This window comes from Macaca mulatta, chromosome 14 (assembly GCF_049350105.2).
Source record: "Macaca mulatta isolate MMU2019108-1 chromosome 14, T2T-MMU8v2.0, whole genome shotgun sequence".
Lineage (NCBI taxonomy): Eukaryota > Metazoa > Chordata > Mammalia > Primates > Cercopithecidae > Macaca > Macaca mulatta.
The window spans coordinates 11,890,016-11,901,242 of record NC_133419.1 but is presented as its reverse complement, the minus strand read 5'-3'; the positions used below and the strand labels follow the sequence as shown (position 1 = coordinate 11,901,242).

The 11,227-nt window shown below is 53.2% G+C and overlaps 1 protein-coding gene across 4 annotated transcripts in view; it reads left to right on the top strand.

Annotated features, from left to right (window-relative positions):
• The first annotated feature begins 32 nt into the window (after positions 1-32).
• Positions 33-11,227, top strand: part of INCENP (inner centromere protein) — a 29,714-nt gene continuing 18,519 nt past the window's right edge. For all 4 annotated transcript variants that reach the window (XM_015113979.3, XM_015113978.3, XM_001118481.5 and 1 more), the window contains exons 1-4: positions 33-167; positions 4,138-4,288; positions 4,748-4,861; positions 5,761-6,566. In XM_015113979.3, coding sequence (XP_014969465.2) covers positions 4,149-4,288; positions 4,748-4,861; positions 5,761-6,566 — 1,060 coding nt within the window. In that variant the 5' untranslated portion in view covers positions 33-167; positions 4,138-4,148. The remainder of the gene's footprint in view (positions 168-4,137; positions 4,289-4,747; positions 4,862-5,760; positions 6,567-11,227) is intronic.

Below are 11,227 nucleotides of genomic sequence, written 5' to 3'. Positions count from 1 at the left end.
CAGTTTTGAAAATCATAGATTTCGCCCGCGCTGCGCCGCCTGGTTGCTCCTCCCGTGCGGTGAGCCCCGAAGGCCCGGAGCCGAGTGGGTCTGGGCAAGCGGGGCGTCAGCTAGGGATACCACCGGATTTGGAGCGGAGCAGCCTTCAGGGGACGTGGCGCAGTCGAGTGAGTGCGCGTGGGCGTGGGGATTGGAGGGTGGTTCGCGATTATTTCCCCGGCCTCTGCTCCGCCCCTGCCGACTCCAGACCAGGGTCGTGACTCCCCAACCCAGCTCCTGGCTGCCTGGGCATATGAGGGTCACCTCTTCCAAGTGGCGAGGTCTCCTGCCTTGGTTCTCGGGCCCGAGATGCCCCCCACCCCTTCCACCTAGGCCCTCAGCTTCCTAGAGCATAGCCCCGTCCCCTCCGCTCCCGGCTGCCTAGCACCTTGTTTTGCGCCTGCGAGGATTATTGTTGACTTGGACGCGCAGGAAGCCCGAAACCAACCCAGTGGTTTGACAGAATGATGCCAGATGGCATTTCTGTGCAGTTAAAACCCCTCTCTCAACGCCCCCGCCCCCAGCTGAGCAGCATTTTAAACTGACCATTTCCGGAGGCTGGGCCGCCCATTGTCACTCCCCAAGCCTGTTCGCTGTCAGCGGTTCAGTCTCGTTCAGCTAACATGGGTTGCTCGCGGGGTTGCCCAGAGCCAAGACTGGGCGCCTTCCTTTCAGAGGTTGATATTTAGAAGGCGGTATAGCCGGGTGGTTAAGGGCACGGTTTAAAGGACGCATAGCCAGTGGCTAAGGGCACGGTTCTATTTATGCCCCTGATTTACCGGCTGATTTTGACTTCTCTTTGCCTCAATTTCCTCATCTTCTCATGCATATCCTCAAGGTTGTGGTGAGAATTAAATGAGATGATGTCTGACTCGGGCATGGAGTAGAACTCAGTAAATGGGAGCAGCTGCTATGAGCTTTCTGCACAGAGGTGTGGTAGGCACCCAACTTACAGCACCCTGAAAAGAACAGGAGTCATAGAGGAGGGCAATGGGGCCTTCAGTCTGGTGTTTGGTGTGGAAGAAGTGTTGGAGAGGAAGAGTGGAGAGTGCCTCCCTCGGTGGAGTGGTGGGTGCTCTTTATGTGTGTGCAGTTGCTTACATGGGCTGAAGAAGAGATTTTTGCTGCTCTTCCAGGAGACTGATTCTTGGTACACTAACTCCTTCTTTTTCAGGGTCACCTCTGTTTTAACTTATGGTAACCCTTTTTAAATGGCTGCGCTAAGATCTAAGCAAACTTCCCCATGAAAGATGTCCAATTGCTTTCATGGACTTTGTGAAAGAAGCTCTCATCCACGTTGGCCATTTGAACAAATACTTTTTTAAAAGTTAGCCAGTTGTTGCTTTCCTCCGCAAATCTTTGGCTTCCTTAAACAGTTTTCTCTTTTCTGGCCTGAGGTTCTGCGCTTTGCCAGGGTTGTGGTCTGGGTGCAGAAGGGTTAGGGGAAGGTGAGGGATGGCAGTGAAAAGGCCTTGCCTGTGATTGGCTGGCTGCAGAGCCCAGGTTTCAGCCCAAAGCCTGTAGGATCCTGCCCGTTTGGCCCTGCCCTGATTATTGCTGCCCTTGGCATCTAGGAGCAGGGGCTTTGAACATGTGTTGGTCAGTTCTAACCTGTGCAGATTAAGTTTATTTGGTGCCCTTTGTGTGGTGGGATGAGCACCTGTAGGATGTTTATTTCTAGGTGTAGAGTTGATGGGTGGATTAATTCATTCAACAAGTATTTCTTGTTGCCAGGCACTGCTGTGCTCTGGGCACTCAACAATGAGCAAGTCAGACAGGGGCTTGCCCTCAGAGAGCAATTGTTTAGTGGGCAGGGACAGGCAGTAAGCAACAGGTAAACAAGCACGCAAGTGCTCTGCAGAGAATTGCAGTCAATGGATGGGATCGTGGCTGGGGCTACTTTAGATTGGTGGTCAGGTTTCCCTGAGGATCTGAGATCCAAGCCATGAGGAGTGAGCCATACAAAATGGGAGACAGTGTTCCAGACACAGGCCAGAGCTTGTTGAGGAACAAAGGCTAGTGTGTCCCTGAATCAAGCCCAAGGAGGTCCCATGAGACTGAAACCTGACCTGGTGCTATGCCCTGTGAGGGATCAAGGGGTCAGCAATTTGTCCCTTCCTTCCAAGAGCTTCCATTGTAGATGGGAGGCTAAGCTGTGCATGGTTCTTGTTTGTTTGTTTGTTTGTTTGTTTGAGACAGAGTCTCGCCCTGTTGCCCAGGCTGGAGTGCAATGGCACGATCTCAGCTCACTGCAGCCTCTGCCTCCCAGGTTCAAGTGATTCCCCTGCCTCAGCCTCCTGAGTAGCTGGGATTACAGGCATGTGCCACCACACCCGGCTAATTTTTATATTTTTAGTAGAGACGGGGTTTCACCATATTGGCCAGGCTGGTCTCGAACTCCTGACCTTGTGATCCACCCACCTCGGCTTCCCAAAGTGCTGGCATGAGCCACCGTGCCTGGCCAGTTCTTGGTTTTGAAGAGGTAAATCAGGATGGTGGGTCACTGCCCTGACTTGAGGCACGCAGCCTGTTGTTATGGCTTATGACTACCACCCATTCATTTGTTCTTTCACTCATTCTCCTGTTGGGATATTTATTGAGCCCCTGTTGTGATGTAGTAGAATACTTTTGTCTCTTGGAATCCTCAGGGAATTGGTTCCAGGACCTCCTTTGGATACCAAAATCTACAGTTGCTCAAGTCCCTGATATAAAATGGCATAGTATTTGCATATAACCTACACACATCCTCCTGTATACTTTATATCTCTACATTACTTATAACACCTAATACGATGTAAAAGCTATGCAAGTAGTTGTTATACTATCTTATTAGGGAATAATGACAAGGGAAAAGTCCATACATATTCAGTAGAGATGCAGCTTTTTTTTTTCAAATCCTTTCCACTGGTGGTTGGTTGCACCCATGGATGTGGAACTCACAGGTATGGAGGGCTGACTGTACTTCTTCCTTGCTTGAGGTTTTCGTAATGGTTATCAAGTTTATTTTTAAGGCAGAGTCTCGCTGCGATGCCCAGGCTGGAGTGCCGTGGCGCGATCTTGGCTCACTGCAACCTCTGCTTCCCTGGTTCAAGTGATTCTTCTGCCTCAGCCTCCTGAGTAGCTGGAATTACAGGCACGCACCACCATGCCTGGCTAACTTTTTTGTATTTTGAGTAGAGACAGAGTTTCACCATGTTGGCCAGGCTGGTCTTGAACTCCTGACCTCAAGTGATCCACCTGCCTCAGCCTCCCAAAGTGCTGGGATTACAGGCGTGATCCACCGTGCCAGGCTGGTTATCAAGTTTTAAGGAGGATACCTGAGCTGCTAGTTTTATAAGAAAGTGAGAAAAAAACTGTTTTTGTGTTTTCCCTTGCTCAATGCCTATAGGCAAGTTTTCTTAAAAACAAGATATTGCTTACCGTTCCCTTCATGTTCTGTTTATGCTCCATTTGGAGGGCATTTCAGCTCAAGGGAGAGAGGTATGGGAGGCCCCTTGAGGACATATCTCAGGATCACTACTTTCTCACTCATTCCTTTGGAACACAGAATCCCTTCTGCTCACTGGCCGCTTAAAGAGGCAGTTGGGTTGGATGTTCTTTGGCCTGATGTCTGGAGTCAGCTTGCATGTAGTGCAGGGTGGCTGTGTCTTAGCCCTTACTTAACCATGAGTAGTAAGATGAGGGCCTACTGGAGAGCGAGAGCAGGACTGTGTTTGGGCAGGGAGTGGGGGGCCCTGGGGTGGCCAGGAAGGCAGATGGCAGTGCCCTGTCATCTTCAGCCCAGAAAAGGCCATTTGTAAGGAGGACCATCATTGTCAGAATTGGCTGGGAACTGGAGACAGTCATGCTGTGGGGGGTGGGGACCGGGAGGTATTTGAAGAGTGTGAGTACAAGGGCCCCTCTTTGCAGAAACGAGGCTAGGGCATTAGTGTTTGGAATTCTGCAGCTCTGGGGAGTGGCTGTGAGCAGAGAGGGGCCCTGGTTCGGGCACTGGGTGTTTGTGGTGGTTGTGGGTGGGATGGGTATGGCAGCTTGGAGAAAGCCCCAGACTCCTACCCTGAACCTCTAACTTGTGCCTCTTGTCCCTGTCTTCACCAGACAGAGCCACCATGGGGACGACAGCCCCAGGGCCCATTCACCTGCTGGAGCTATGTGACCAGAAGCTCATGGAGTTTCTCTGCAACATGGATAATAAGGACTTGGTGTGGCTTGAGGAGATCCAGGAGGAGGCCAAGCGCATGTTCACCAGGTGAAGGCAGGGGCACAGTGAGGGGATGGGAACACCAGCAGCGCCTGTCTGGGCTGCTTTGGTCTTGGGGACACAGCAGCTCCTCGTCCCCACCTGCCTGGCAAAACCGACAGCCTGTCAGGGCTCCCTGCTGTATACTCTGTGTGCAGTGTGCTAGGGGCCCGACCTAGTGTCACGGGAAGAGGCAGCAAGAGAGATTGAGTCCCTTGCCTGTTCGCCATCGTTGCTGGCTGGACCTCTCAGGGTGTGGGGCAATGGACGTGCACCTGGCGGCTTGCTTCCCTGCCGTGTCTCCAGGAGGAAGCCCTGAGTGCCCACATGACCTTGGAGAGCTTGCTTGGTGCTGGTCACCCCAGCTTGACCTGTCGCAGCCAGGAAATGGGCAGGGGCCAGGCTGGGTGGGAGAGGGGACCAGCGGTTCCCAGGCAGCCTCGAGTGACACCCTCCTGTGCCAAACAGAGAGTTCAGCAAAGAGCCAGAACTGATGCCCAAAACACCTTCTCAGAAGAACCGACGGAAGAAGAGACGGATTTCTTATGTTCAGGATGAAAACAGAGACCCCATCAGGAAAAGGTAGGAAGGGTTGGGGGAGGGTGAGCTGGGCAGTGGGCTCTGCGGAGGCTTGGTGCCATCTGGGAGAGTTCCATTCTGAAGATGCTGATTTGGAAGTAGCAGCCCATAGGAGGGGTGGTGGGTGCCACCGCGGGTACTGCGTGGGCCATGCTGAGAGGGGTTGGGATGCCACGGGGAACTATAGCTTGACCCAAGACCCTGGAGTCCAGATCTGTGGCTGTGTGTTGGGGGTGGGGGTATTTGATCTGGGCCCTGGAGGCTGGGAAGTATTTCCATAGGAGGGATGAAAAAGAGAAGCCGTCCTTCTGTTAGGTGAGTGTGACCCGGGTGTGGACCACGTGGCTTGTCCCAGCCCTCACATTGTCATGCTTGTTTTAGTCCCCGTCAAGAATGATTGGGGCTGCAGAGTGCTAGGGAAAGAGGCTGGGTCTTGGGGTTAGACCTGGGTGTGAACCCCAGCTCTGCCCCTTAGCAGAGCAGTATGGCTTTGAATTGAATTTCTGCCTCTCTGAGCCTCTGTTCCTCATCCCCAAAATGGGGGTAGTGGTCCCTACCTCCCAGGGCCGTGCTCTGGATTAAGGGAGAGCGTGTGTAAGGCTTTCAGCGGGGGCTCGGTGCAGTGTGACTTCCGTCAGCCAGCGGTGTGGATGAATATAATCTTCCTAGCCAGTTCTGTGAGGACTGTGGCAGGATCCCCAATTTACAGTTAGGCAGACTGAGGCTCAGACAAGAATGGCCCGGGGCCTCCTGGCTAGAGGCGGCAGAATCTGGGCTGGAACCCAGGTCTTTTGCCTTCACATTCTCTCATCATGCTCCATCCAAGCTGGTGGCTCTTGGGGAGACTGGGCGCCACCCTGTCCTGCTGCCTGTCTCAGCCTCTGCCCTGCTGCCCCTGCCAGGTTATCCCGCAGAAAATCTCGGAGCAGCCAGCTGAGCTCCCGACGCCTCCGCAGCAAGGACAGTGTAGAGAAGCTGGCCACAATGGCGGGGGAGAACGGCTCCGTCCTGCGGCGTGTGACCCGTGCGGCGGCTGCGGCTGCTGCGGCCACCATGGCATTGGCCGCACCTTCTTCGTCCACCCCTGAGTCTCCCACGATGTTGACCGAGAAGCCCAAGGATAACCGCGCCCAGTGCCAGCTGGTGCCTGTGGTGGAGATTGGCATCCGTGAGCGCCACAATGCTGAGCAGCATGTCACCCAGCTCGTGTCCGTCCAGCCTCTGCCCCGTACTCTGTCCCCGACTCTGGCTTCAGCCACAGCTCCAGCCTCCCAGGGCATCCTGACATCGGATGAGGAATCAACACCTAAGAAGTCAAAGGCCAGGATACTGGAGTCCGTCACAGTGAGCTCCCTGATGGCTACACCCCAGGACCCCAAGGGTCGAGGGGTCGGGACGGGGCGGTCTGTGTCTAAGCTCAGGATTGCGCGGGTCTCCCCTGGCCCACGGGACTCGCCAGGCTCTCCAGACTCTCCGTGGCGGGAGCGGGTGCTGGCTCCCATCCTGCCGAATAACTTCTCCATGCCCACGGGCTCTCCCGCGGACTCTCAGTCGGTGCGGCACAGCCTGGTCGCCCCGTCCTCCCTGAGTCCCCAAGTCTTAGCCCAGAAGTACTCTCTGGTGGCCAAACAGGAAAGTGTCCGCAGGGCGAGCAGAAGGCTTGCCAAGAAGACTGCCGAAGAGCCCGCTGCCTCTGGCCGCATCATCTGTGAGTCTGGGGGCTTGGCAGTGGCGGGTGGTCCTTGGTGCCAGGCTCAGATGGAGGGTTTCTGAGGGATCATCTAGCAAGGAGCTGTCCAGAGAGCTTTCTGCAGTGAGGTGGATGTTCTACATCTGTGCCGTCCTGGGTGGTGGCCGCTAGCTGGCCCCACCTGGCGATTGTGTCCTCAAAATGTGGCTAGTCTGATTGAGGAACTGAATTTTAAATTGCATTGCATTTTAATTTTTTTAGATTTAAATAGTTACATGTAGCTAGTGGTTTCCACGTTGGATGGTGCAGATCTGACCCAACCTACTTGCTTTACAAGTGAGGAAATTGAGCTTCAGGGAGGTTGGCCACCATGTGGCTGTGGTTACTGGCCATGTTGAGGCTGGAGCCTGGGCCTCTTACCCAGGGCCAGATCGTTCCTCCCAACCCCGTGCTGCAGAGGCTGCTTAAATTCACCGGGTTTGTGCGCCGCCCATTAGCGACACTGCGTTTGATCTGGAGGAGGGAATTATGGCAGCAGGTTCCTTCTGGCAGATCAGATGACTGGGCATCTGATGGGAGCCAGGAGGGGGAACCAAGCTGACTCTGGAGCTGGCCAGCGTGAGTCTGAGTGCCAACTCAGCCATTCACCCAACCCGCAGCCTGGGGCCTCCACTCCTCGCCTGTCAACTGGGGCTAATCGCGTCACTTCAAAGGGTCGTTGTGAGGTTTTCTTTGGTCCCCCCACACGGGGAGTTTAGAAGGGTGCCTGGCGTATGGGAAGGACTGGGTAACGTTAGCTGCCCTCTCAGATCTCAGCTAAGGGGGCCGTTGCCCACTGGAGCAGGTGTCTGGAGGGGCGGCTGGCTGCATGAGGAGGAGGTGAAGTCTGAGCTAGGAGGGTTCTGAAGGATGGCTGCGCTTTTGCTAAGCGGAAAAAAAAATGCGGGGATATGTATTCTTGGCAGAGGGAACAGCTTGTACAAAGACCCTGATGCCTAAAGCAACAAGTGATGGGGGTCTGGGGCTCATGTCTCACACAAGAGCTTGAACTTGACCCCACCGAAGCAAAAGAAGTGGCCTGATGATGGTGAATGGAGGGAAACAGGGAGACCAGATAGGAGGCTGTTGTAAGGATGCAGCCAGAGGATGGGCGAAGCAGTGGATTGGTGGTGAGGATAGGCCAGGATTTATCTTTTTTCTTTTTTTTTTTTTTGGATGCAGAGTCTCACTCTGTTGCCCAGACTGGAGTGCAATGGCACGATCTCGGCCCACTGCAACCTCTGCATCTCGGGTTCAAGCAATTCTCCTGCCTCGGCCTCCCGAGCAGCAGGGATTACAAGCGCCTGCCATCACACCAGGCTCATTTTTTTTTTTTTTTTTAGTAGAGATGGGGTTTCACCATGTTGGCCAGGCTGGTTTCGAACTCCTGACCTCAAGCCTCACCCAGTCTACCAAAGTGCTGGGATTACAGGTGTGAGCCACTGCGCCCAGCCCAGGTTTTATCTTAACACATATTAAATAGTAGCTGGCATCTGCCAGGCACTTTAAGATTTATAAAAGGAAAGGTTATTTCATTTGGTCCTTACAGCAGCACTGTTAGCTTGTGAGGAATTTTTCACTTTATAGAGGAGGAAACTGAGGCTTAAGGAGGCCATGGAATCTGTAAATCGGGAAGCTGGGGCTTGAGCACTGCATGTTTCATTCTGTCCAGAAAGTCAGGCGCTTGCAGAAGAGGCTTTGTGCAAGGCCCCAGGCAGGGCCTGTCAGGCAGGGGAGGGCACCTCACCTTGGCAGCCTTCTCTGTGCCTGAGTCTCACTGCCTGGGGACGGGCCTGCTCCAGTGTTTGAGGTGACGCAGTCTGGGGCGTGTCCAGATGTGCAGTCTGGCACACTGTCTATTTCTGGATTCTCAGAAGGATCTAAATGGTTCTGATCTGTTTTGGAGATTTTCTCAGGCCTGGATCTGATCTTGGGAAGGGGCCCAAGGGGGCAGGTGAGGCTGGGCCTGTAGAGGGAGAGCCAGGCGGGGTTGCAGAGAATCTCAGACTTTTGGAGCAGACATCCGGCTCAGCAGCTCTCATGCCCTTCCGTCACTTTTCCCTCTCTATCTACCCGTTCCCTGCCAAAGAATGGGCTTCTGATTTGACTGCTGCGTGTGACCTAGGTCTGTCTGACTCCCAGCCCAGCATCATCTCTCTTCTTGAGGTGGGTAGAGGAGAGAGAGGAGGATACAGGATCTAGGATCTGGAGTCACACAGACCCTGGGTGACCTTGGGCACACCCCTTCTCTCAGCCTCAGTTTTTCTGTGTGAAATGGTGATAACACTGGCTTTGAATGTGAGTAGATAACTCATCTTGGTGCTTGGGTGTAGTGGATACTCAGTACATCTTATTTGAGAAAACTCACCAACGGCTGACACTCAGTTTGGGTGTGACAAGGCCGACCCCTAGCGAGGAGCCGCAAGGGTGTCAGGGAGTGGGGCGGTGACGGGGAGGAGGCTTCCCGGGGGTCTCCCAGATCCCAGGTTCTGGGAGAGGCTCTCGGGCAGCTGCGAGGTGGGGTCTTGGTTTGGGTTTTCCCATGAGCAGCACTTGACACAAGGATTTGAGTTCACTTCATTAATTTTTGAGAAATTAACGAGTTTAATGTCTCAAAAATTAAATTCCGGATGGGAAGGAAACACCTGCACCAGAGGAATGGGAAAATGAGACGGGAAAATGAGACAGGAAAAAAAGCCAGCAGGCAGGATGGGCCGAGGGGGCCTCCGGAAGCCAGAGTGTGGCCCCGGGGCTGCCTCCTGGCCTGGTGCGCACCTGCCTGCAGGGCCTGTGGGGCAGCAGTTCTGAAGTGGATAGGAAGAGACAGGCCCACTGCCACAGGGCTCCACCTTGGGGCGTTCGAGCCACCTCCGCATTGGAGAACAGCCCTTCCGTCCCTCTGCCAGTGCTTGGGCCACTACCCCACCACCAGACCAGCTCTGAGGCCTGAATGGCGTGCAGATGGCACTTAGCATTCCAGAGAACCCTTGTGCTGGTGGGAGAGCCATGTAGTCACGTGGCGTCTTCATCAGGGAGCACATGAGCTGGGATGACACTGCATGGGGAGATGAGGGGGACATATCTTCTGGGTATAGACCCCTTAAATGGGGGTCATCACCACCCGTGACTGTCAGCCCGGCCCTGCAGCTGCTCCCACCACCTCCCCAAACCTGGCTACTATACCCGGGAAGGGTCCCGGCTTCCCTTCTCTGTGGCCTGTTGTCTTCCCTGTTTTCCTGAGACCCTGTGCGCCCCAACCTCCCACCGGCTGCCTCCCAGCCTGAACTCTGGCCAAGCCCCCATGGCTCAGGATGCGCCAGCTCAGCTACCTTCTCTCTGTTCCCCAAAAAAGCCTCTTTTTTTCCTGCCTCGTGGCCTTGGCCCTCCTTCTCCCCAGACCAGTGGCACTGGGAACAGGCATGCTCCCAGCTAGGAAGAAGCCGGGGACGTAAAGCTAGCAGCTGTGGTGAGGATGCCAGGGTGAGTGCTGAGGGTGAGGGCCCCGGGCTTCCTGTTTTTAATGATTAAGCCTCAGCCTCAAAAAGCTTTTGACAGCCTGGACAAGATGGCCAGACCCTGTCTCTACCAAAATGGGGAAAATTAGCCAGGTATGGTGGCAAGTGCCTGTAGTCCCAGCTACTCAGGAGGCTGAGGTGGGAGGACTGCTTGAACCCAGGAGGTCAAGGCTGCAATGAGCTGAGATTGCGCCACTGCACTCTAGCCTGGGTGACAGAGTGAGACTCTGTTAAAAAGAAAAAAAAAAGCTTTGATTATGAGGTTTTATCTATTGATAGTTATTGTATTAGAAATTAAAACAGGATTTTAAAAGTATTTAAATTTTAGTTAATATTTTTATATGAATATCTAGTACTTTAAAGATTTAAAAATATTGTTTAGTATTTTGACATTGCAAAATGTAAGTACCAAGCCTATCACCTGTTTAAGACTTTTTATGAAAAAATAACTTTTCCAAAACAAAAATGTACTGAGGAGACTGGCATTATTCTACATTTTGCAAATCTCTTTATTGTGTGACTTTAAAGAAGCCTCATTCTGTGTTTGATCTGTTGTTGCATTGCGCTGTTTGGGTTAAAGTAACTGAAGAACTGGCCGGGCACGGTGGCTCACACCTGTAATTCCAGCACATTGGGAGGCTGAGGCTGGCGGATCATGAGGTCAAGAGATCGAGACTATCTTGGCCAACATGGTGAAACCCCATCTCGACTAAAAATACAAAAAATTATCTGGGCGTGGTGGTGTGTGCCTGTAGTCCCAGCGACTTGGGAGGCTGAGGCAGGAGGATTGCTTGAAACTGGGAGGTGGAGGTTGCAGTGAGCCGAATTCACACCACTTCACTCCGGCCTGGGTGACGGAGTGAGACTCTGTCTCACAAAAAAAAAAAAAAAAAGTAGCTGAAGAACATCTGGCCTCACACAGACGTGTAGTTGGGAAAGGGAGGAATATCTTCATAGCTTTTTCAGATAATTGTGCATATTCTTTGTTATCAGGACCAGCGCAAGAAGTGGTAGTTCTTCAAGGTTTGTTGTGGTGTAGTCTGAAACCATGTTGCTGGTTCCATAGGGGTCTACCTTGCACCTTTTTTTTTTTTTTTTTTAAAGATGAAATCTCACTATGTCACC